General features: G+C 37.2%; 1 protein-coding gene across 1 annotated transcript in view; it reads left to right on the top strand.

Moving 5' to 3' along the window:
* CUL3 (cullin 3) overlaps positions 1-26,988 on the top strand; it is a 54,788-nt gene that overhangs the window by 15,671 nt on the left and 12,129 nt on the right. The window contains exons 2-9 of the mRNA XM_063166808.1: positions 2,915-3,112; positions 10,505-10,618; positions 17,277-17,437; positions 18,322-18,436; positions 19,698-19,926; positions 21,555-21,700; positions 24,547-24,723; positions 25,758-25,928. Of these exons, the coding sequence (XP_063022878.1) occupies positions 2,915-3,112; positions 10,505-10,618; positions 17,277-17,437; positions 18,322-18,436; positions 19,698-19,926; positions 21,555-21,700; positions 24,547-24,723; positions 25,758-25,928 (1,311 nt within the window). The remainder of the gene's footprint in view (positions 1-2,914; positions 3,113-10,504; positions 10,619-17,276; positions 17,438-18,321; positions 18,437-19,697; positions 19,927-21,554; positions 21,701-24,546; positions 24,724-25,757; positions 25,929-26,988) is intronic.

Genomic DNA, 26,988 nt, shown 5'->3' with positions numbered 1-26,988 from the left:
ATACAAGCCTGACTTGAGAAATGGGATGAAAAGACATGAACCTGTGAGTTAAATAATCCAAGAATAGATTTAGTCATTGCAATTCTTACATACCCTTGAGAATACAGGAAGATCTCTTCTACTCAAGTGCTGAACAACTTTTCAGCAGCAGGGAGGAAATAATACATATTTGCTCAAACTTCACTGCAGTGACTTACTGCCAAATAGAATGGGATTATTTAAAGTATTAGGAGTCTTTGCTTTGTTAGAAAACACTGCTGCAAACAAGTTAGCTGTGCTAGATCTTTTTGGAAGACAGTGCTCTTCTAATGTGATATTCTAGAACTTGAGCAAACCTGTTCCCATGAAACCTCACTGGTGTTAATCTGAGTCAGAAACAGAATAAGAAGCTGCATTGAAAAGCAGAGTTTTTAATGCTTAATCCTAAAAGGTAATAAGATAATTGTATAGTACTTTTTCAAATATTTACCTCGTGGAGATGTGTACTCCTTAAAATTACCTTCTATTGACCTTTCTTGCGCTGTCAGAATAGCTTGTGGTGTGTCAGTTATTAAGTGACAAAAAGCTCTGTGTTCTTGTTTGTATTCAGGGACTTTGGAGCAAATAATGTTGCAATTATTCTTTCTATTTTATAGCATTTGGATTAAAAGTACAAGAATTAACAGTTTGCTTTTAGCTTTTTGCTGAAGGGATCTGAATTCCCTTTATCTCTGAATGTCATGTACTGAGATGTTCCCTGTGACCAACCCAGGGACAGGAGCCCTGTAATACTTCTGCACACTGGTGCCCAGTGATTTGCCTGGTTTATACAGATCATACCTCTGCTCAGAATACAAGTGCAATTAAATTGCAGTTAAGATAAAAAGGTTGTGTTGGCTGAGAGTTTTTTAATTAGCAGGGGGAGCCTCTCCTTTGTTTGAAAACAAAACTTTGGGTTTGTGAAAGGAAAGCTGAAAAGCTTTTACTTGGATTGCTGTCTGCAAATCTAAATAGTTGCCTTCATTATCAGTACTTGTGAAATTGCTGCTTCAGGAAGGCTGTAGAAAATAACTTCCCTGAAGGAGCACCAATGTAGCAAATGCAAATTAAAAACAAAACTACTGACCTTTGAGTGGTGTACATAGCAGAAAAAGGAAGTGTGGAGGGACCTGTGACATTCCATCCACCATTCCTCTGTTACTTTGAGGCTTTGCATTTAGGAGATAGGGAGCTACAAATTTTTCAACATGTTTGTGATTTTATCTTGTTTTTGCTTTTAAATATATAATGAGACATCTTAAGTTTGGGGTACATGAAATGTAGAAGTCAAGTGGATCTGGTATCAGAGGAGTGGAAAAAGTGACTACAGGATTATTTTTATAATAAAAATCCTTGTATTTAACCAAAACTCCAAAAGATGCACAGGATAGAAGATTGCATGTCTTGTTTTCATTTTATTCAGCAGCCCATTCCCTCCCAAGGGAGTGCATGGCTTCTCTTTATTGTGACCTCTGTTGTTATTTATCATGCCTAGGAAACTTGATATGCTATTTTGAAAATACATGTAAAAATATACTTGGAGTAAAAAGATTCTGCTAAATAATTGCATTTTGATTACAAATGCAGTCAAATCTAGTCTTCATGTCTTTCCTCTATTCACTTAGTGGGTTTTGTTGGAAGGAGAAGGAGAGGTGGATTAGTGCTGGTTGTGATTTTTCTCTATACTGTCCTACCATTATTCTTTACTCTTTTAATACTTTCAGTTCCTATTTTCAAGACTACTTTGACAGTTTTGATAGACTCTGGGATATTTTCACTTCCCATAGTAATTCTGGGAATAGCAGCTTTTTTCCCTTCTCTCTTCTGCCCTTTTCTGTAGTTATAAAATGCTAAATCTGTTCCTGATTTTGTATAAACTAAACCAAGCTTAACTTTACATAAAATTGGTTCAGTTTAAAAGTGTTTGGGGTTTTTTTTTTTTTTCCGTTTGGGTGATAAAACTTGGCTGAATCACAGACTTTAAGCAGCACTGGCATCTGATATTTTTTGCTATGCTGACTTGCAATCCCAGATACTGCTTTATCTGTGAAGCATCATATATTGAAGCACCTTTGCATTGGTAAAGCACAAGTGTGAAATGATTCACACTAGGTACTAGGTAGAAGTATTGAGACTATTAAGAGTTTTTCTCCTTCTCTGAATCTTTTTTTTTCTTTCTTTCTGTGTATTTGCTGATGTTTATAGCATCTGAATAACAGATCAAGCAGATGCTTAGTGCTTGGTACATGTCATTTAGAAAAGTATTTAATTGTATTTGTGCAGAGGGAATATCTTCAATGCAGGTGTTTATGTTGGGCATTTGTGGGTTTTCAGTGGTACCTATAATTATTTAAATTGTAGGTACAGTGTTGTGGGTATGTAATTCTTTAGCTGTTAGTCCCTAGTTAGCTCAAGCAGATGACCAAGTTTCCTAAATCTGTGTCAGACATTATTATCTTTTGTTGTACAGGTCTGGTGAGGCAGATCAGTATTGCAGTACAATTTATGAGGTGTCAAACAATGTGTTAATATGGAATGGGAGTTAACCATCTATCACTGTTAACCTGTGGAAGAAGAGTGGGGAAGAGACTTTTATCCACAATTACCTGCCTTTCCTTTTATCCACAATTACCTGCCTTTCCACCCCCAAAGGCTCTGGGATTGGATTCTGGGCATTTGCATTCTGAAACAAAAAAAGCATTAAACTTTTGCAAATTACAGTTTTCATAAATATTTCTTGAAATCTGTACTAGTCTCATAAATACTGGTTTTCTTTTGATGCAGTTTGAGAAATCTTATGATAATGGAATCAACAAGATGGGGCAGAGCAATTACCTCATATTATCTATATTCTTTTTTTTGTTCAAAACAATAACGTAATGTTTTATTTTTACAGATGACTATGGATGAGAAATATGTGAACAGCATTTGGGATCTTCTGAAAAATGCAATCCAGGAGATTCAGCGTAAGAACAATAGTGGTCTCAGTTTTGAGGAGCTGTATAGAAATGCTTATACAATGGTGTTGCATAAACATGGTGAAAAACTCTACACTGGACTAAGAGAAGTGGTCACTGAGCATCTAATAAATAAGGTTTGTCCATTTGTGTATTAAAATAGAAGTGTCTTATGTGAAAGAATTCTGAATAGTTATTTAAATGACAGAAAATCTAACTTTATTATGTTCCCTTGTGTTGCAGTTGTGTAGCTTCTCTCAAAAATGGTAGCATAGAGCTAACATCAGATGAAATCAGATGATTTCATGTTCCTGGGACTGTTTCTGGTAAATTACTGATGGAAGGCAGACCATAGGAAGCATTTGAAAGAGTGTAACAGGAAACAACAACTTTTTTTTGAAGAATAACTGTCAAGAGCTGATAATTTTTTTTAATGGTTTGTGTCATTTTTGGCGGCATTTTGTGACTTTCTTAGGCCACATTTTGTCTTGTTTGCCACTCGGTTTTTTAATCTGTGGAACAAATAAATACCAATGTAAGAACTTGTTTTCTGTAGGCTAATGAACTAATTCCCAGGTTAATGAGACAGTTGTGCTGGGATTATGCTCTTTAAAGAGGTGGAAACAACAACTCAGCAATAGCAAAACTCCTGAGTAGCTCACATTCTGCCATGTCAGCCTTTGCAAAACCATGTAGGTCAGTCAAAATGACATGCAGAAACTTTCTGAACATCTGTCATCTGAGAAAAGGAATCTTCAGGTCTTGTGTTAAACCATGGAGCCACTTCTTTAGTCTTTGAGAGAAGTTTAGAATTGATTAATAAATGTCTAAGTGGGAAAACGTTGGAAGTCACTTTTTAGGACTCCAGATAATATTTCATGGCAATAGGATTCTAAGGCTGTGGGAGATGCCATGGTAACATCCATAGCAGAGAGGTTCTTGTCTGCTTTGATCCCATGTTCTGGCCATGTTTCAGATGGAGTATCAGATTTTTATCCTGTGTTTACAAGATATGAAAAGGAAAGTCAGAGACCATCATGTGTCTTGGATGATTACTTCTGGCTGAATCACGGAGAATTGATGGGAGATTTATGGCTAAATAATGCAGGATGCTTGGGGACTTATTTTGTGTGTTCCAAGTGGAGTTACTGCTGTGGCAGAGAAATGTGTTATTTCTTTTCTAAAATCCTAGTTTTCAAAGGTGTGATCCAGATAAGTGTAGTCTAAAACTGCTTTGAATGTGGGGCTTTTTTACTGTGTGCACCAGAGGAGACATCCTCTCTGAAGTGGTTAAATAATTTGCAGTTCTTTTCTATAATTGTAGCACATCTGTGACTCTCTAAAACTTCTGGTTTCATTATCTGTGCATTCATAATCTGTACTATTCATATAAAATGTGGCAAATGGCTGAGGCTTTTTTTTTTGCCTTGTTCTTGCATATGTCTATGCACTTAATAATCGTGACACTAAACTTTTATTATTCCTAGGCTTTAGTTTATCCTGGTTTAATTTGATGGGTGTCTTTTTATCTTTGTTCCTAGGTATTTTGCCACTTATCTTAGTTCCTAGCTATTTTGCATATTAAAAACTATGCATTTGCAGAATTAATTATTCTGAAGTGCTGATTGTGGCAGGCTGACAAAAGAGCAGAAAGTTCTGAGTTTGTAATTTCAGTGCAGAGGCTGAGAGGGCTGCACAGATAGCAGTGCAGAAAATGCCTTTCTGACACTTAATATTCCTGTATCTGGTCCTTTAAATAAAATCTTCTCCAATGACCAAATATTCTGATCGTTAATGTGATTAATCAAATTATATCCATGTGTGTGGGTGATAAATGATGACCAAAGCTTTTTCAAATAAAAAGGTTAACTGAGTTTTAGTAGTTAAAGGCTAAATTATTCTGATTATGCCAGCTTGTAAAATAGTCCAAGGAAAAGACTAAAAAAATGTGACTTATGCCAAAAATTTCAGAAAAATAACAAAAACTGATAGGGGCTAAAAGCTACTGCTTGTCTCTTTTGAATGTTTGCTTAGACACATTATGTTGAGGCATATATAGATGGAAGCATGGAAAAAATAGTGCATTGTTTATCAAGAATAGGATCAGTTCTATAATGACATCTTCTGTTTGAGCCATTAGTACTTGTAAGACAGATTAAAAATAATTTTGTTTAACCTCACATTTTGTCATAGAAATTTTAGCAAAATCTTTTATGTTTGCTGTCCCTTTCCAAGAGCAATTCTCTGTAAATTTTAAGTAGCTAATGCATGATAAATTAACTCATCACAAGTCTTTGTAAAACTTGTATTCAGAGATTCAGTGGTGGATGCTAGAATTTAGAAGAGGGGGATTATGCCAACTGAAATATTGTTCATTAAATTCTTTAACTTTTATAAAAATGGAAAAGTTCACAGATAATTAGATTTTGCTGAAGCACTGTACTCAGTTCGGGGAGCACTGCTGAGGAGCCTACCCCACGTTTGAAACTGCATTAATCCTTGAGGTATAACTGTCATTTGCTGCCCACATCTCCAGGTTATCTTTTTAGGAAAAGCTGCATTCTTGTGGTATTCCAGTCATGCTGGTTGATTAGGAGTAGATTTAAGAGACTAGGTAGAGGCAGTGTATATTTTCAGGTTTTTTTACAGATAGTTTTAAAGCTTGGAAAGCATTCCTTCATTTTTGGTGAGGCATGGTTAAGAACTGTATTTATGATTTATGCTAATTTAATTGCCAGGTAAAAGTTGTGCTTATTCAGCATTTTAATTAGCAATCAAACCCTAATGAGAAAAGTATTTAGCTTCTCAACAAGAAAACAGTACAATGCACTGTCTTGACAGCTTAATTGTAAATAAAATAATAGTTACATATATGCTCAATACAAGGTGTGTGCAAGCAAGTTATTACCAAGAATGCTTTGTTTCAGACTTGCAGACCCCAGTGGTGTGCAGTTCTAAATCAGCCTCTTCTGGCTGTGGGATAAAGGCTGTAGTAAGCCAGGTGCTCTGCATCACTGAGACAAGTCAGCTTTCTTGAGCTACCTTGCTTTTACCATAGGGTAGGAACATGATAAAACTTGTCTTTACCTGTGTATTGACATCATTATTTAAGTATGGTACGTGTAGAGCTATTTAAAAATACTCTTGAATTTTGAAAGTACTGAAACCTTTCATCTTAATTCAAGTATTTAATTCCAGTCCCTCTGATACTTCACTAATTTCTGCCTTTCTTGCCCACTGACAATCTTGTAGCTTGATGTGGATGGTCCTCCTTCACACTTCTCAAGCCTAGTCTATTATTACATCACACAAATGTTGTTAAGTGTTTTTAAAATACACAGAGCTTAGTTTACAGCTCTCTAAGCCATGTGGTGATAAGCAACATCATTTGTGTTACAGTAAAAACAAGTTAAAGTTAAAAAGTTTACAGGATAATATTTTTAATGTTCATTTTATGTATAAGTCAGTGGGGCCCAGTAAGGGGCATCCCAGAGACCTGAGGGAATTGGCTGATGTAGTGGCCAAGCCACTCTCCTGATACTTGAGAAGTCATGGCAGCCAGGTGAAGTTCCAGGTGACTGGGAAAGGGGAATTTTTTGTACCCATCCTTCAGAAGTGTAGAAAGGAGCACCCTGGGAGCTCCAACCTGTCAGCCTCACCTCTGTGTCTGGGAGTATTGTGGAGCAGATCCTCCTAGGAGCTATGCTGAGGTACATGGATGACAGGGAGGTGATTTGGGACAGCCAGCACAGTTTCACCAAGGGTGAGTCCTGCCTGGCCAATCCAGTGGCCTTCTGTGAAGGAGTGACCACATCAGTGAACAAAGGAAGAGCTACAGATGTCATTTCTCTGGATGTCTGTAGAGATTTTGACAAGGTCCCCCATAACCTTCTTGTGTCTAAATTGGGAAGAGATGGATTCAATGAGTGGAGTTCAATGGATATGAAATTGGTTGGGTGGTCACACCCATTGGATGTGGTCCATGGCTCAGAGTCCTGATGGCCATCAGTGACAAGTGGTGCCCCTCAGGGTCTGTCCAGTACCTGCTGTGTCAGAGGAACAGTACAGGCACTGAGAGCACCTTTGCTCAGGGGGGCACAGAGCTGCCTCAGTGCAGGAGTGGGGTACTGGTCCAGGTATAGGCTGAAAGAAGTGTGTCTACTCTGGGGCTTAGAAAGTTATGTCTGGGGTCCTTTGTAAGCTTTAAAATTTGCTGTCTTAGTGTTGCAGAGAAAAGGGAGAGATAAGAGTCATCTCCATCAGGGAGTTTGAAATTGTTTCCATAATATCAATGAAATAGGGAGGAATGACACGCGAAGTTGTGTAGGAGGCAAATTACCTCCTGAGCATTAGAGTGAGCCTGACTGGCAATGTATGAGTGTTATCTGCCTTTATATTTTCTTAATGATGTTTTCAGATGATCTTGAGCAAGTCTGCTATTATGTGGAGGGCAAAAGGATATGAGGGAATTGCTTGAAAGTACATGACTGTTGAGAATCCCCAGTATTCTGCAGTGTTTGTTTTTTCCTTTTAGCAGTAGGATAGCAGCTGCAGGGGTGAACAGACATTTCTGGAAGTCAGTCCATTAACCTGCTTGGGACTCCTAAGATGTTAGAATACTATCTTGTAGACTACTTGGATTTTTCTAAAAGAAACTCTATAATAAAAGTTCTGAGAGCTTGAGGCCTTGGTTCAGAAAGTGCTGTTCTGTACTGCTCCTCCCCTCAGGATGTTCTGGCTGTCTTTACAGTAGTGGAAATTACATAATTGGACTATTTGTGCTGCTGCATCAGGCCAGGCACTGTAAGATAGAAATAGTAGGCCATAAGTCTTCTTTATGTACACTTAATCAAGAGTTATTTAATGGTATTGAAAGCTTATGCCAATAAACTACTATTATTGGGGGAAGGTTTCTGTATTTCCTGAAGACCTGTATCCAGTAGAAAATACAGTTGGGCCTGAAGTTATACACAAAACCTCATCCTTGTAACTATCAGAAGACCTTACATGTATTACAAAGTTGCTAATTTATTTTCAAGTCCCTCTGTATATGACAGTCCCACTTAAGCTGGCTTTCCCTGCTGTTTACTTCATAACTGCAAACACTGTCACAGAAATCACCACAAGCTCAGCTAATTTAAAGTAACATTCTGCTGATAAAAATGTTTGAGATTTGAAATTTTCTAAGGCTGTGGCAGAGCAGCAGCTGTGTGTCCTCTTTGTTCAAAGAGTGGGAGTATGCACATTTTTTTACTTGAGATCATTTATTCTACCAAAGTGGTGTGACTCTGCACCTTTGCATGGCTAAGATGTTTTGTGCATTATAGCAGTTTCACTGTTGTTTTGCTGAATTAATGGCCCATACAAAGAATGTGTTGAACACTTGTCAACTGTAAAGTTGCTATAAATGATAATTTTCTTGGCAGTAGTTTGGTTGGCTTTTGCAGCAGCTGAAAGAATGGCTTTCTAAACCTCTTCTGCAGTTTTAAATAAACCTAGAAGAATGTAATTGAGGAGCTTCACAGGGAAACTCTGAAGGTAGCTCTGTTGTACAGCACCCATTTCTGAGTTTCAGGCCCATTTCCAGAAATCCACGTGGCACACCATGTGGAGCAGAGGTGCCACTACTGCAGAATGTGCCAGAATGTGTCTGCTTGGAAGCAAGTTGTCACTGCTACCTGGTGGCAGGTGTCCACCCCCTTGTGTGTGACTTGGCACTGGCAGGGTTAGTGTGAGGGATGTGGGATGTGTGCAGTTACAAGGGCACACTGCCTCTGTGTTGTCAAAGTACAGGGTGTCATAAAATTGATCAGTAACTACCCTTGATTATTTGTGCTTATAATCTAATCAGGCTTTGGTAAATTTTATCAGTGTGGATGAATGGACTACCAAATAATGTTTATAAAGCTTTTCCATACTCACCAAAGAAGTGAAAGCAACCATGTCATGTTTGTTTCTCTTGTTCTGGGAGATTCTGCATATTCTTCACAAGTATGTCTGCTGAAGTTTTTAGTGTGTTGGCTAAAAAACTACCTGGACTGGGTGACAACAGAGCACACATTTGGGAGACCAAAGGGTAAATGATGATCATGATCAGAAAGAGTGATGCAGCTAAGCAGTGCTCATACCTGCATATTATGTTTTCCAAAAGCAAGGAGGAGAGGCCTTGCTCAGGTGTGCAGAGTAGGTGTTTGAAGATGTAAGAAAGGTTTGAACAACCTATGCATACCTATATTCCCTAGATGCAGTAACAAGGTGAAAATTATTGGGATAAGTTTCCCTTCCTTCGTCTTTCCCCTCTTCCTTCCTCCCTCTCCTCTTTCTCCTCTTTCTCCTCCTTCTTCCCTCTCTTCTTCCTCTACCTGCTCCTTCATTCCTCTCCTTTTCTCCTTCATCCCACCCCTCCTTGAGAGCATTGTGTTGGATGGTGTTCCACACTGTGTCTCTGGTTTGCTCATCTGAGTTAGTGAGTGTGTACAGTAGTGTAGCAGACAGGATTCTGTTACCCTGGTTTGGCCTAATAACTTCATAAACTGGAATGGCAGAGTGCAGCCTGTCAGGTGAGTGTATGAGATGCTGCAGCTTGTGGCTGCCTGGCTTGTGTGTTTTGCTTTCCTGTTTGAGTCTCTGTACAGAAATTTACACTATCAGCCAGGTGTCAGTCCAAATCAATGAATGTGAACATCCTGTTTGGTTACAACACAGGGCAGAATATGTTTTGCATGTTGATGTAAAAAGTCGATTCCCACATTTTATTGACTCTGGAACAGTTTTTTTACATTCCCATAAGTTTCTCTTTGACTTTAGTTTCAAGTTTGAGCACTGCTGTATATGCCTACTGGAAAAAATCAAAATATGAAACTGGATGGGCTTTTTTATTAGTAGGGAGGGTAGTGGCAAAGAGGCATAAAACCTGAAGTTGATGAGACAGATAAACTTGCAAATTGCAAATACATTCATAAAAAAAGAAGATGACTTTCTTTTTTTCTATGAAGTCTTATTGTTGGTATTAATGTAGGAGTCTGATCTTTACCAAGCAATTGCTTCCTTTCAGAACTGTTGTTTGTATCTTTATGGTATCTCAGCTTGTCTCTCTAAATGTCATCATGGCCAATTTTCCACCTGTACTTGTTCCTATTTGTAGCATTTACTGCTGCTACCCAATGTTCTGAAATGACTTGTGATAGTAAAATTACCAGCAATTGAAACATTATAGCACAGGAAATAAAAGCTATGAGGAGTCGTCAAAGACTATTTTTAACATTTGAAACTTCAGGAATTCCTTTGAAATTTAAAACCCATGTTTATTTTGTTTCTCTTGTTTCTAGCATAATTTTTCTTACTTATTTTTCCACAGAAGGGAAATTCAAGGTAGGGATAGTCAGCTCCCAGGAAAAGTAACAACCTGTAAAATTCAGGTCCGTGGAAGAGCGAGAATTCTTGTGCTGAAGCTAAGTTTAGGATTTAAATGCTGCAGGAGAAACTGACTTGAGTTTATGGAGAAATATCTTTCATTTTTTTCACTTCAGGTGCGAGAAGATGTGTTAAACTCCTTGAATAACAACTTTCTACAAACACTAAACCAAGCATGGAATGATCATCAAACAGCAATGGTGATGATTAGAGACATCCTGATGTACATGGTGGGTATTCTGCTATTTCACACATTTAGCAGTGTAGTAAATTGTCCTCTTGCTTACCAGTCTTCTTCCAAAGACTACTCTCTGTCCCTTGTTTTCAATTTTCTGTGTGCATGCAAGACTGCTACAGGTGTTTGACAAATTGTAATTGGATTTGTGTTTTAGATTATCTCATTAGCACCTGAAAATTTGATCTAAGAAATATTTGAACTTTGCAGTTCTTAAAAAATAAGCTATTCAGACCCATTCTGACAGATTTTAGATGTTAGTTCAGGTAATGGTGTTTTCTTACTGTGGAAAGCACTATGGTGTAAAGCCTCCTGAAAATTCCAGTGTGGTTGTTCTTTAAGCTTTAGAATTCAAAGAGGATAATTTGCTTAGGTACAGTGTGTGTGTCCTTTAATGTGAAATTGTAGTTGGATCCTTTGCTGTTCATGAAGAACTTGTGTAGCAGATTAAGCAGTGTACATAGAATGTGATTTTTCGTTGCATGCTTGATGTTTCTCACCTATAGCCAACAGAAAAGAGATGGTTTTTTTTTAAGAGAGAGGTCCTAACATTTTTGTGTCTGGATTGTGTTCTGCTTTAAAATTCCCATAATATTGGGAATTGGAGATGTTTTAGGATGCAAGAGAGTATTTTTTGCTTAGCTTCTAGACAAAGGTTTTGACTTCAAAAGGAAGTGTTGAGATGCTGGTTTTTTTGTGTAATTTTTTTCCCTTCAAAGTATCCTAAATATAATAATGGATGCAGTACTTGACAGTGAAGGACAGACAATAATGGACTTTTTGGTCCAAAAAGCAGATGAACTGGAATTGTAGTCTATCTGCTAAACAACAGGAGTTAAGATCTTGTCTTGTAGCTGTTAAAGATCTCCTGCTGTGACATTGACAGTGTTTGTTTTAGCTGTGAAGTTATCTTTGGTCAATAAGCTACTACAAGTTAAAGAATTTGAAGTAATTACAGAATCACAAACAATTATTTTTAACTGATTTACTGGCCTTCATGTTGAGGAATTGGTTTATTTCAGTAGGGAAAAGACCACATATCAAAAAACAGAGTGCTGGATAACATGCCATCAGTGACCCTGAGTGATTTGTGTGCCAAAAGGAAGATGGACAGATTGTTTTCAAGATGTACTGTCCTTGCTGTGAGAGATCCTGGACTCCCTAATTTGTTTGTGAAGGAAAAATACAAATCAATTGCTGCTAGCTGCATCTAGGCATATTCAAGAGTATTTAATGATTATATTAACCTACTAAAGGCAGTGGTGAATTTTCAGAAAGGTTAGAAGATGGAATCCAGAGCTTTCTAGGAGAGCAGATTATATTATATTATATATTATTTCAGCACAGGAGGTGCTGGATTGTCCAAAGTAATAGATAATGCAAGGTTATCTGCTGCTCTTAAAGTCAATAAATTTCTGATTTTTCAAACAGAGGCAGAGAAAACTTATAAGCTTTCCTTGTTTTAGTGGCTTGACCAGTATATTAAAGGCCAAAACCTTTTCTCTTTGAGGAAGGGTTGCCTGCTTCAGTTACCACTCCTGGGGGAGCAGGAGAGCTGTTTCCTGAGCAGTATTTGCAGTCAGAAGAGCAATGCCTTGACTTTGTTTTGAAGCCTGGGAGTGCTGTTCAAACATCCAGCCAGCCTTCTCCTTTCCACCAAGATTCCAGGAAAGGGAAAACTGCAGCATTCCTTCAAGTGTAAATTGAACTTCATTGGCTCTCTTTTAGATTGAAAACAGAATAATAAATAAGCTTGAATACCTCTGGACTGTGTAGCCTTCTGTGTGCTGTTGACAGTTCCTAATTATTTCAAGTGGGTGTTCAATTGAGCCCTCTGCTTGACTAATTATTTGACTCCCACAGATTTTTTTTTCCTTTTACCACAGAACCAGAAAAAAACCTATCCACAATAAAATATATTTATAGTATAGTAGTAAAAATAGAACAAAATTTTCTTTCAAAATGCTTATATAAACTTAGGGGCACTGATGTTTGTTTGTTAAACCTCTAATGTAATATGGGGTTTATAGTTAAAATTTTAATTTTTATTAGGTAGAATTATCTAGTGTGAAGGTCTAATACAATGGGCAGTCTCTCTCCTTTGACTTGGATGGACATAAGACAAATTGTCAGTAATACATGTTTTGATTACAAATTAAAGAATAATCAATTACTTAAAACAGGACTACTTTGAAAGATTTGCAATTTCACCTTTGTAACTGGCATGTCCTCTTGAGTCAGACATAATTTTCTTCATTCACAAAAGACTAAAAAACATCCCTGTCTTGAACATGTGTTCATTCAAAAAGTTTGGGAAAGCTGCCAGTACCACAGAATTATAAAGCACCTGTGAAAGATCAGACCTGTCTGCTTTTCAAAGAAACAATTTTGAAGAATTTTATAAAATAAAGAATGATTTGTCCTTACTTTCTGAGTTGAGTCTGACTGACATGTAGGTTTATAATGATATGCTTATGTCAGAAATGATTTATACACTTCTATTCAAGCAAATCTAATATAATGACATTAAAAATATTTTATCTAAAAACAGCACCAAACACTGTATAACCTGAGTCACCTGGCATTGTAAATTAATATGCTTGTGTTCTAGCAGGAGAAGTATCTGCAATTATCTTATGTTAATAAGTAAAGCATGACCCAATCCTTCTCTTGTTTTGTAGGCCATCTCGATTACACATCAGTTTCAGGAAATGTACCTATTGCCCAACAGGCCACACTGTGACATCAGTGAAAGTAAAACATTTAATACCCTCTTGAATTCTGGTCTTACTCTCTTGAATTCCTGCTTCAGCCGAGTGATTTTACATCTTGAACATCTTAAACCAAATTGTATCTGTTTTAATGCCACATTTTTTTTCCAACTTTGTTTCACCCATTAGCTGCCTTATGATTTAAGTCAAAACAAACACCTTTTCAACCCACCTTAATTTCTTTCCTTTGTTTAATTTTTCCATTTTTAAAATAAAAATCAATACAAACAAATCTTTTTTAGGAAGTTATGTGTTTTGTACAGTGGGATTTGTGCATTATGGTGCTTAATGACTAGAACACTTACTGTTTGAGGTTATGGCAGGATTTCATTGTTCATGCAGAACACCCTCCACAAAACACTCTCAAGTTTGCCTTATATGCTTTTAAAAATGTGTATTGCCTTGTCTCTTGTGATTGCTCTTTGGGAAAAGTCTGTTGCTTTCATTTCTGTTGCAGGTGTAGGATGAGGTTTTTGCAATCTTTTGCACTTATTGTGCAAGTTTTGTCTTGATTATTTTGAGACATTCCAGGTTCCCTGACTGAATTTCAAGTTTATGTAGTTCCACTGGATTTTGTTTGATATAGCACGAGCTCTCTTCCTTTTTACATGTTTAGGCTGCAGTAATTGGTGCCAGAGTAGATGTAATACCCTGTAAATTCTGGCACTGTCTGTGACAAGCAGTGAGGCACTGAAGCAGTCAAGCCCTGTGCTAAACAGCATCTTTGCTGAGTCAAATCAGGTGCTAAGACAGGTTGAAGTACAAAGTACATTTGGGCACATCTGGAATTCAGCCTGACAGTGGCAGTGCAGGTAAACATACAGTGGGCTTTATTTAGCTGCTGTATGGAATAGGAGCAATGCAGGTGGAGTGTTTGGGCTTTTCTCCAAGCAGTGTGGATGTGCGTATTCTTAGAATGTCAAATGGAAACCGAGTTAAACTGGATTCTGTCGTGTCTCTATTACTTGTGCTTGCTAAATTTAAAGCAATTTCAGGTATGCAAGTGCAGCAGTCACACCCCTGGCTGCATTACAGGCCTATGGGTAGTGCCAGTTACACACTGTCAGAAGTGAACAATTGCTCCTTCTCATCTTGCTGTGCACAAAGCTGGTGTCTTTTTTTTAGGCCAGCACTGACAGGTTGGATATGGGAGTTTTGACGAATGACTCTCATTGTCCATGGCTTACACACAAGGAAATAGAGAGAAGTGTTGTTTTTATTTCCAGAACTAGGCTCAAAGACACTTAGTGCATACACAAGGGTGTCTGAAGGCTGCTGCATCATCCAGGTAGTGCATCCATGCAGAGATGGGTAAAATGTGGCTACTGGTACCTTACAGTGACTTCAATTCAGAATTATTCTGGAGTGTAAGCAGATTGTGATTCAACAATAATTGCTGTCTGAAACTCATCCTTGCCTCCTGAAAGTTACTCCTACCTTTAAGCACCCACTGCTTCTCCCCATGGGAAGTGATTTCTGTATAGTGGTGTGTAGCCTTGTCAGTCAAACCTGTTCCCAAACAGGGCTCTCTGGGATTTTCTTTTTTAGGCTGGGAGAGCTTCCAGTACACGTGATCTGTTACCAAGGGTGAGCAAATCGGCAGGATCAGAAATGTTAATGTTGCTGCTCTGGTTTGGGTATTGTTGAGAGGTCTGGCTTACTACAGAGGCTGCTGATAAACTGAGAGGAGTCACTCTTTCACAATGGCAGCGTTCAGCACTGCCACAACAGAAGCTATGCAGATGAGTCATGGCCGTGGCTTTAATCCTTTTAGATACCCTGCTGCCTGTGCTTCAGAGGCCTGAATATTCTTTTGAAATACTAATTATACTCTTTTCTCTTCAAGTTATAGTACTATACACAACGTTTTAATTTGCTTTTTCATCTGTTTGAAAATGTATTTTAAGTTTGTCTTACTTGAGAATCACGTTTACTTCTATTCTTGATGTGTGTAAATAAGGAAGTGAAATAAACAACCCTGTTTCTAAAAACAGAAAAGCAAAAGTGACCTATTCCAAAGACTTAACCCACCACACATCTCTGAACTGACTTCATGAGAGCAGTTAGTAAATGTTGTGCTTTGAGACAGCTGAGCTTGCTTCAGGAGCCACAGAGGAGGCATATCTGACATGTTCCCATCTTGTTTTTTCATCTAAATTCAGGGCTGCCTGTCTGAAGGCAGAGAGTGGGAAATCACAAATTAGTTGCTGAACCCAGTGATTTGCTTTCCTTTGGTCACCAAGTGCCAATCTGGCATATAATTAGTCTAGGAATAATTTTGCCATGTGAATACAGGTGCTAAATGCTGGGCTGTCTCTTCCTTCTTGTCTTTGAAATTGTGGAATGTATGTAAACTTGCCAGGTTGAAATATTTTTTCCATAGTCTGAAGCATAACATCTGTTCTTTTAATGGTTTCATTTTCCAGGTGTTTGAGTAGCTTTGCTCTTTAATTCTGTGTGTGATAAAGCACTTATGATAGTGATGGAACCAGTGGAGAGGCTAATCTTTATACTCATTTTCATAAATTAAACATCATCCTTTATAGAATTTGATTGATTTTAGTATTACTGGTTTTGTTATAGCTATATACATTCTTACAAAACCTCATCCTAGTCAGATTTGTGAGTGGGTACAAAACTCCTAGCTTTTTCTAATGTCATTGTCCTGATGCTTAAATGGTAGCAAAGCAATATTTTTTGTAATTGCCCAAACTATGATATAAGAGAAATGGATCATGCCCTGACAGAAACTAACAAAAATAATGATTGTTCATCTCAGAAAGGGGCTGTAAAAACTCACAGTTTTTCTATTCTTAATATTGTTTTAAGTGGCCTGACCCAGTAGTGGCTGTTAATCAAATACATACATTTTCTGTCTGCTAGGGACTTTAGTAATAGCCTTCCTTTTTTCAGAGTTAAGTTGGGAGAGAGGAATAGGAAAGAAGAGAAATTTTTGGAGCATTTCTTTGGGTAGCAGTAAGAGACTCAGGTTCTGCTTAGCATTCCCAGTCAAATCTGTACGATGGATTTTGGAACTGTGCAGTTTTAAAAATGCTGATCTGAGGATCAGTGTTGGTTTTTAAATGTAGGTGCATAAAAATGGGTCGTTGAGGAGCTTGATCCTTCCCATAGACAGAGATTATATTGGGAGATAGAATTTAAACATATATGGAAACGTAAAAAATATTTTCTTTTCTCCCTCTTCTTTTTTTGAGGAGGAGGTGGTGTATGGGTGAGATTATAATGAAACATAACAAAATTTTGAAAAATTGCTCTAGTGGAATGAAAGTGAATTTGGGGAAGGTGGAGGGAGGGATGCCTACAGAAGTCTTATGTAAAATTTTGCAGTACTAATCCATAAAGATTTTGATTGTAACTCTTTTTGGTTTGGCTCTATATTTGCTGCTCTTTATCTAATGATGCTATTTCAGGAAATTTCACTAAATATTGAATATCTTTTACCTAAAAGGAGTGGTAGGAAGATGCATGGAGGGGAGGGGGAAGTTAAATTATTTTTCTTAAAAGATCAGAAAGAGATGGAAGGATTTGAGTAGGTAAGTAAAACCTCTTGCAAATAGTGCTATGCATTTAGTCAGTGCTTGGAGACTCCTCTGCACTCAGACTAAAAAGTGGGAAGGCTGTAGATCTGCTTGAGTCATAAATGCTGTGCTTATACTCCTAAGCCAAACAGAACTTCCAGTGTAAATGAAGTTTTGGAAAATAGGACTGATTTTGAATTTTGAAGGGTATACATAATTTCCTTCTGTTAAGAGAAAAGATACATTTGGTCATATTTCCACTGTGGAGAAGCAATCAATCTCTTGTATTTTGGAATAGCATTGATGCAGTGAATTCACAGTGTCATTGCTGCCCTTGCTGCAGGACCGGGTGTATGTGCAGCAGAACAACGTGGAGAATGTCTACAACTTGGGCCTGATCATTTTTCGAGATCAGGTTGTGCGTTATGGCTGCATCAGGGATCACCTGAGGCAAACTCTGCTGGATATGATTGCAAGGGAGAGGAAAGGAGAAGTTGTAGACAGGTAAGATGTTTGTAAGTGGAGTCTTTTGTTGTAAATAACAGCTGTCAGTTTTTGAAGAGTGACTCAAGAACATATACAAATTTAATTGATTATTTAAGATCACATTTGTGACTAAAATTTCTTCAATTCTGGAGTCACATTTCTTTGTGTATTATATTTTAGCATAATGGTAAACAGGGAAGCTTGCTAATATAATTTTCAATATTTACCTTGCTACTCTGCCTGCATTGCTGTGACTAAGATTGCCCAACATGCAATTCAGGAAAAGAAAAAGACTCCCCAGCTACAGCTGTGTATTGTCCCCTACTGCCAGAAAGTGGAATCTTTTTCTAGATGCAGTTCTTTTGTTTTCATTAACTTGCTGATACATTTAAATTTTGGTGGCATTTATTTTGTGTTCAGCTGGGGTTTTTTTCATTTTTTTAGATTCTTGTGTGGTTGTTTTTTTTTTTAAACAGCCAGCCATCCAAAAACCTCAGACTTAGCATAGCAACTTCCACATGTGCAGTTGTTTTGAAGTTGCAGTTGCTCAGTTCTGTGTGCAGTTTTCTTTGAAGTACTATTTTGGGTTAATTTCTTATATATTAATATATATTCTTTGTAATTGTATGGCTTAGTGGAACTTGAGCCATTTTTCCCTGTCATTGCATTTAAAATACTTAATAAACATTGTCAGCTCTTTAGTTTTGAACAAAACCAAACAACCGTGCTTGTGTAGTGTTCCTGAAAATGCCAAAATGCCATGCACCAAACAGATTAGAATGGACTTTCTATTGCTACATTTTATTAAAGTTAATATTGTGTTATGAGTTGTTATTCTGCTGTGTACTCTGTCTTACAACCACGTAGATTTCTCAAGTTGTTAACAACTTACTTTTTGGCAGAGGCGCAATAAGAAATGCTTGCCAGATGTTAATGATTCTAGGTCTTGAAGGAAGGTCAGTCTATGAAGAAGACTTCGAGGCTCCGTTTTTGGAGATGTCTGCAGAATTTTTTCAGGTACAGCAATATTCTATTGCCAAATTTGGAATGCTGTTATAACTCTCAGATCTCTGAACTGTCAGATTTGGTGGTATTTTACATACTTGGTGCTTTTTTGATGAGTATGTCCATGTCCATTAAATGAAATAAGAAAAATAATCACTAATTTGGAAGGAAAAAGTAACAAAGATTTTAGAGAATTAGCATGATTTGACTGTAGTTTTGAGCTATGGGTGTCAATGACATGTACAGTAATAATCATGCTAATCTTGTGCCTGCTTCAGATTATTTCATGTAACTTAGTCTGCATCTGCTTTGCCCTGCAGTCTTTTTGAAATGCCAGTAGCATGAAAGGTTCAAGCTGTTTCAGGCTTGGAAACCTGTCAAACTCCCTTTGAGGAAACTTTGATACCTTCATAGTTTCCACATTTGTGAGGTTTTTTTGTAATAAAATAATCCAAGTCAAGGAACTAAGCATAACCAAGTGGCTCTCCAGTTGTTGATCAGACACCAAATAATACATTCCAAATATTCTCTGAGGGGTTCTTTTGTGAGATACTTGGAGGAGGAAAGCCAATTAAGTGCTTGTTGAGTGTAATCATGATCATCTATTGCTGGAAATTGATAGAAATTTTAAAATCATGTTAAAAATATCTAGATAAGGTAATTTGTGAGTCTCCCAGTTCTTATGCAGGATCAATTGTCATATGCTCTCATCTCCTAACTTCCTAGAAAAACAGAAGCATATGTTGCACAGCTATTTAAATGTCAGTGTTCTGTTTTTCATTGGTGTTTATATAAAATTAAGAGAAAGAACTACTTTCATTTAAGTTCTATTACTTAGCTTTGCCTGAAAAACAAGACATCTTTTCTCCAAAGACTCTGCTGACCAGTAGGAATAAAAACAATTGGACATGAAATAACATGCTCAGAATAAAGAGAACTACCATCAACTGGTATTTGGAAGGCATTTTTGATCCTTCCCTTTCCCCATCTTTGTTTTCTTTGAACCTGTGGCTAAAACTGTAATTGGTAACTGGAAACTTAAGTTGGCTTGGGTTGTTTTACTATGAAAAATACATTGTTTATATTTCATGTACCCCCTTATGTAACACATTCGGTATAATAGAACCTTTATTTTGTGTTAGGTGTGTATGTGAATCTTTGATATGTTGGACATGCTGTGTTTGATTTGAACTTGATTATAAACGCTGATCTGACATGTTTTCTTTTTACCCTTTACAAAAAAGTCTGAAGTATTAATTTTTGTTAATCACAGATGGAAAGTCAGAAATTTTTAGCTGAAAACAGTGCTTCTGTATATATAAAGAAAGTAGAAGCTAGAATTAATGAAGAAATAGAGCGGGTGATGCACTGTCTGGATAAATCAACAGAAGAACCCATTGTGAAAGTTGTTGAGAGGGAGCTTATTTCCAAGCATATGAAAACTATAGTGGAAATGGAGAACTCCGGGCTAGTTCATATGCTGAAAAATGGGAAGACAGAAGGTAAGACTGCAGCATTTGTGAAACACAAATGCCTCTGATACTGCTTATTGTTTTTAAACATGGGATAAGTCAAGCTTAACATCTGTGTTTCTGTGTAATCATGGAAACAGTTAGTAACTGTTTCACAAACATCTGAGAATATTCAGTGACTATTAGATGGCTCTTAAAACAGAGCCCATACACTTAACTTGTTTCTGTTTAGTACCAGATACAGGTAGTTTTTTGGTAAACCAAGTATCTCATAAGAAATATGAGATACTACTGAATACTATTGAATTGAATATTGAATACTATTGTGGTTTTTGTAAGCAGTTGACCATTGAGCCATTTTATTTTATTATTTCCATTCCTCCAATATGTATTTGTGAAAATGTATCACATTCTTTTGGCCCACAGGCAGTTATTTAAAAAGTACTTGTGTAAAAGACTTAAACAGAAGCATTGCAGGACCAATTCTTGGGGAGAGGGTGTTGTTACAGAAAGGAGTTGGCTCTTTCTGAGGATGAGAAGCAGCTTATTGAAGTGGTTGAAACACAAGGGCTTGGCTTGATTATCTTTTCCCTAATAGAGGTTAATGTGGGACAGAGTGAATGAAAGTTATTATGGAAATAGAAGCTAAGTTTCTAAAGCAGCATAACGAAGAGAGGGATTGTAGTATCTATATTTAGAAATCAGTGCTCACTCTAAAGCCATGAGAATGGGGAGCAGCCTTGCTGCTCTGATTAATGGCCTTTGTTCATTAAAGCAGCTTCACAATTACTAGGTGATAGAGCACAAAGTGAGCACATTTCCTAGCTCTAAAAAGGAATTACTCTGCTTAAAAAGAAAATTATAATATTATACTTAACACTTTCGTCTTTAATATCCAGTTTAGATAACCTTCAGGCTGAGGGTGCAAGGATCTTGAAGGGTATTCATAAAATACAGGAATTTGTTTAACTTTTATAGGCCTTGGTTTTATCCAAGTAACTAGTAGAGTGGAAATGCTGCTTTGTGAAGATGAGATTTTTCACAAAGGTACAAAGATGGATTGTTCTTTTGGAAAGCAATGTTCAGCCTAAGCCACTTGTCATTATTTTAGGTGGATGAAATGTAGTAGTGTAAAAGTGTATGACTGGCTTTAAGACAAATATAAATTAAACTCTTAAGTTTTTACCAGTTTTTGCTTTTAATACAGAAACAAGCATCTCATTAGTGCTGTCCTATTTGGTTTAACTTGCTTTCAAAAAAAAAAGTTGGATGCAATGCTTGATTTTGGGAATGACAGTCTTGGAAGCTACTTTCTTAAGTAACCCTGGAAAGCATAATCTTGCTGAAGGTCTAATAGGTTCACTATCCTTTAGAATTAGCATCATCTTTTGCTGGTCTGGAGGTCAGCAATGACAGCATTCCTGCTGCAGACAACCTAGAATAATTGAACACAGTCTTTGGTTTTCATTTTGATGCTGCTGCAATCAGCAGCTAAAGGAAAGAGGAGATCAGAAGAATCTGGTGCCTGAGCTGTTACAGGATGCTTTCTGTGGCTCAAGAGGCTGAACTGCAGCTGTCAGCTTTAGCTGTGAGGTGAATGACTTACAGAAGTGTAGCACACAGAGGTGTCCTGCATAATGTCTCACTCTTCCTTGCAGACCTTGCTTGCATGTACAAGTTGTTCAGCCGTGTGCCAAATGGTCTGAAGACAATGTGTGAGTGCATGAGCTCATACCTGAGAGAGCAAGGCAAAGCACTGGTTTCTGAAGAGGGAGAAGGAAAGAATCCAGTTGACTACATTCAGGTAGTGAAATACTTTAACTTCCTTTTCTTTCTCACATCCCCCACATTAGCAGTTCACCACATACACAATTTATAAGGTATACCGTAGTATTGATTTAAAAGGGGTTGTTATTAATAAGGTAAATTTATAAATTCTTTTTAATGTATGTTCTGTGTATCTTCAGACATGTTTAGAACTTTTACTGAAATTGATTGGCAAGCACATACTAAGTTTTTGTGCTTTTAGTACTTGCTTTTAATAAAAAACTTACTCAGCCTAATTATCTAACAGCTGGAAACTTCTTGGATTTCCCTAAATGCTGTGCCTCCAGAGTGGTTTGTATGTCTGACAAATAGCTTTATAGTGTCCACTTTGTTGAATTTTATGTAACATTAGCTATCAGTGTTTATTGAGGCAAAAATCACATGGCAATATTTCATGGCAGGCTTAGCTGTGACTGAGAGGGGAATGTGTTTATCAGTCATAACAAATTACTCATTCCATTCTCTGTCTCCATAAGAAACAGAACAGCTCTGCATGTTAAAAGATGTGAGTGTTCTTGTTCTCTCTCACCAAGTGATGTGTACCATTAATTTATCAAGATCACAAAATATGCTTCAGTATTATTTGTCATCTTTTCCATCGTCTCTGAGAAGATGGTTTGGAACTTGCATATAAAACCTTTAGAGTTTATTGAACCTTAAAGCTGTGTTTCTATAGCTGGAAGATGTTTTATATTTCTTGTGAAAGTGTGTATTCATTAAACATTGCGGTTTTTTAAAATGTGTGGTTCAAGTCCTTGTGTCTGTTCTTCATGAGAAACATTTAATGTATGTCTGTCAATCTGCTGTTTTGTTTGAAGACAATAACTGTGCTAGAACTGGTTACTCTTTGAAGAAGCCATTTGAGTATAAAAACATTTTTGATTGGATTATTAATTTTCTGGCAATGCTGAAGCAAACTTCTTACCAGGCTTGCACAATAATCACCTCTTCAAGGCCTGGTAAAAAAAAGAGAGAATGCCCTTGAAAAATTATTAGCTTTAATGATTAAGGACTCTTGCATTTGTGGTGGTGTGATTTAGAAAAAAATAAAACATGGGAAGAGGAATGTGTGGAAATTATGTGGAAAATAGGGGTCTGGATTACTTTGAAGTAATTTTAGCTCCTGATGGGCCTAAAGAGGTATCGTAAAAAATTTAACTGAGAAAGACAGATCTAAAAACTTAATTATAAAGATAGTATCAAGGTTTTCTGTCACAAATGTGGAAGGGAAAATGAGGCTGAGGAAGACTTGCCCATGTGCTCTGGCAGAGCTCAGCCCCTCAGTATGGACTCCAGCATCTCATGAAGATGTCCTGGGGCAGGGACTGACATTCAGGCTGAAAAACCCCTGGAAAGGTTTATCCACCCCCAGAAAGGTTTAAAGCAGAGAGGAATATCTATGAATTGAGAAAGCACCTTGCTCTTTTCATCTCAGCCGTGTTCATGTGAATCTGTCAAGGACAATAGCACTAAGGAGACAGACGTGGAAGCTGCATTAAACCATCAAGAAAAAAATGTCCATCATAGCCCAGCACTGCTTCCACAACATGACATCACCCTGAGCATAATTGGTGAGATGCTTGCAACAGCATTGCCAGGGGATTAGATTTAAAACTCTGTATAATAGTTTGAAGGGATGTTGAAATGCTTTTGTAATTCAAGGTACTAACAGTTTCTCCTGTTTAACACCAGGTTGTTCAGATGGTGTACTCCTGGAGAGGAGACATGAGCTAACCTTGGTAAACAGAGAGATAGTGGGATTTACTTTGAATTTAAAATTTCTAATACGCATTAATTAGCCTGTCTAAAGATCATTCCTTTAAGTGAGATGGTGAGTTCCTAAGAAATATTACTACTTCTTTGAGTAATTCTTGAATGGCTTCTTTAAGTAACCTCATATGAATAATTTCTTAAGAACTTGAAGACGTAAATATCACTTAACTTAGAGTTTTTGCAGGCAGTGATTGTCCCTGACAAATCTAACTCAAGTAAAATTCTCTCCACCTGCCTGCCAAATGCTGTCTCAGTTAAAACCTGTGTGTATCATATTTATTTAGCGAGGTGCTCAGGTGATTTTAAGATGCTTCCCCCTTCTATACTCAGTTGCTTTAACCTTGGCTGAAGATCTAAAAATGATGCTGAGAGTCCAATGGTTTAGTTCAGAAGAGGTGGTTCGGTTCAGGACCCTGATGCATGTATCTAATTTTCATATGCTCCCAGTGACTCCTAATGATCAGCAAGAAACACACAACTGAATAATGCAGAACATGTCCCTGGATTAAATTAGAGGGAAACACAAACACTGACAAGTTTAGACCTGTTGTTGCAGTGTCTTTTCTCCTCAAACTTGTTCAGTAGCTTTAGGGATGCACTTAATGGGTGCTCAGCCTCAGCTTTCCCATATGCTGTGTTTATGATACTGACTTTGTCTATGTTGTTGGAATAGAAAAGGCTTAATGAGTACAACAAATACCTCCTTTGAGTTGTTGATTCAAAAATACAGGAAGTCAACCTGTTTAACAAGGATGTTTAAAAAGCTTTCTTAATCTGAGAAGGGCATTATAACAAACTGCACCAGTGTCTGACACCAATGCTTTAGCCAGTTTATGTGAAAATTGCTTCTGTAAGAGATTCATGGCAGCAATAGAAATTTGAAAAGGCAAATGACATTTCAGATACCTTCTAACAATTCTGAACAGAGAGCACTGCAGAACCTCTGACTGTAGATCTGGTCTTCTCTATGGCCTCATCTATTATTATTGTTTCCCAGCTTACAGCTTCACATCAGTGAAAATGGCTTTGCTTTCCTCTCATTTTTGACAGGGTTTGCTGGACTTGAAGAGTAGGTTTGATCGCTTCCTCCAGGAATCTTTCAATAACGACCGGCTCTTCAAGCAGACGATCGCGGGGGACTTCGAGTACTTCCTCAACCTCAACTCCAGGTCTCCAGAGTACCTCTCCTTATTTATTGATGATAAGCTGAAAAAGGGAGTCAAGGGGGTAAGTATAAACTAGCTCAAAATGTCATGCTTTTTATGCTGTAAACTTGGATGGAATTAAACTAAGCTACTTTTTGCAGAATTATTTTTATATTAAGAGAAATTAGAATTTTACCTTGAAAAGGTGTGTGTAACATGTCTGAGCTCATAACACTTTAGATCTAAACTTACAGAAAAATTGGGCATAAGGAGATCTGTGTGGCTTGTCACCTACCTCTGCAGCAGCATACCTGAACTCCTTATAGCAAATATGTCTCAAAAAAGCAATTAGGTTGTGGTAGATTCTGCAGCTCTCTTCTTTTGAAACCTTATATATCATTTCCTTAAGTATATTTATAGTTTAGCAGCTATTCTCATAATCTAATAATTTCTTTTGAAAATTAATTTGGTTAGAGAAAAGGGTTTGTCTTTGCTGCTTTTTACTGTTTTTGCATATTAGAGAACTATTACCATATCTGTCTTCTAGTTCTGAGTAGATCTGTTGCCTTCAGTCTTAACTTCTTTCATGACATTTCTGAGGTACTGAATCCAGACTGGCCAGGATGGTTCAGCTGAGGCTTCAGTTACTCTAAATGAAACTTAGTATTAGAGCATACAACTAGGACTTTGGGAATCAAATAGTAAATTCTGGTTTTTTTATAAAACAAATAATCATTTTATTTGTGTGGCACTAGACAGGCTTTGCAAAGGATGTCTTAACAGAAAAAAGCTTTAATTCCAACTAACTTTTCTACTCCTAATACTGCTTTCCCTCATGCTGTTTTAAACTTACCCAGGAACTATTACTGTATTTATCAAATTCCAGCCATTCATTGTTTCCCTATTCCCTTGCTCTTGCCTTTCCCTTCATTTTAGATCTGTTTCTTACTCCACTTTATTGAGTTAGTGCTCTGTTCTCTAGGCTGTCAATCATATATTGGACCAGTTTTGTTGGTTACTGTTAGACCATCTGCTGCTGTGAATTACTTGAAGTACTTAGGTTGTGTAAGACACTTGTGCTGGAAAATTAAAACCAGCAAATTATTTCTTTTACAGCTAACAGAGCAAGAAGTAGAAACTATATTGGATAAGGCAATGGTTTTATTCAGGTTTATGCAAGAGAAAGATGTTTTTGAACGCTATTACAAGCAGCACTTGGCAAGAAGGCTTCTCACAAATAAGAGTGTTTCAGATGACTCTGAGAAAAATATGATCTCCAAATTAAAGGTAAGACAGTACTTGCATAATTTTTAGGGTTTTTCTTTCTTTTTTGTTTTTCATAAATATGGTTTCTTCTTCTGGTTTTACATGAGACATATAGATAATATAATCTTGCTGGCTGCTAAATACAGAACTGATTTTGAAAGCCCCAAGAGAAACAACAAAAGGTTTTTCAAATATTTTCATTAAAATAAAAGGAAGGAAGTACTGAAAAGCCCCTGTGATGAGAATGCAATCTAGAAAACAATTTTTTTCTAAGTTTTTAAATAATAGGACAACTGCAGTGATTTAATTTGAAGACTGTGTATTGTCCTGGATTTTCTGCTATTCACAGTACAATTTTGTTATTGCTTGTGTTGCTGTTTTTTAGTTGTCTCCATCAGCAGACTGGTGATAGTGCTCAATTCCTTTTTGATTAAGTGGTTTGAAAAAAAAAATCTTCATATCAGTCTTTAGAAACACATTTTCCTTAGTTGGGTAAATACTAATTAAATAGACCAAGAGATGGAGTAGAAGGTAAGGCCTAAAGTTGAACAGACCTTAAAGTTATACTGCAGCTTCTTCTCAAGTTGCATGATAAATGATTAGAGCACTTCTGAAGCAGAGGGATCCTAAAATGAAACTGCACTGATGCTTATTTTTGAACTTCATATTCTATCAGTGAGCCAAGCCTGTTTGTATCAGATTTCTCCAAATTTCTCATTATTAATTCCTTCTCAGTTACCTCTCCACCACTTTGAGCCTGGTGATTCAGAAAGCACAGGGCACACACGCATTTGCAAAGTGAATCAGTGCACATGAAGTGCTCTCTTCTCTTTTCTTACAGAGCTGCAGAGTGGTCAGGATGCTGAATCTAGCAGGCTTTCTTTGCCATATAGTCACAGTATGTGTTAGAAACAGGCACACAGCCCTGCCTGTGCACATCTGTCCCTGTGCAGGTGTTCCTGATTCTCACAAGGCCTAGGAATCTTGCTGGGTAATCTGCAGTCAGCCTTCACAATAAAACACTCCTAGGACAAAAGAGTTTCCTTGTGATATAAATAAGGTTCATTCCCCTTTACAGAAT

This window comes from Melospiza melodia, chromosome 12, assembly GCF_035770615.1.
Source record: "Melospiza melodia melodia isolate bMelMel2 chromosome 12, bMelMel2.pri, whole genome shotgun sequence".
NCBI classification, from domain to species: domain Eukaryota; kingdom Metazoa; phylum Chordata; class Aves; order Passeriformes; family Passerellidae; genus Melospiza; species Melospiza melodia.
Note: the sequence above shows the minus strand (reverse complement) of the source record. Positions and strands in the feature narration are given on the sequence as shown.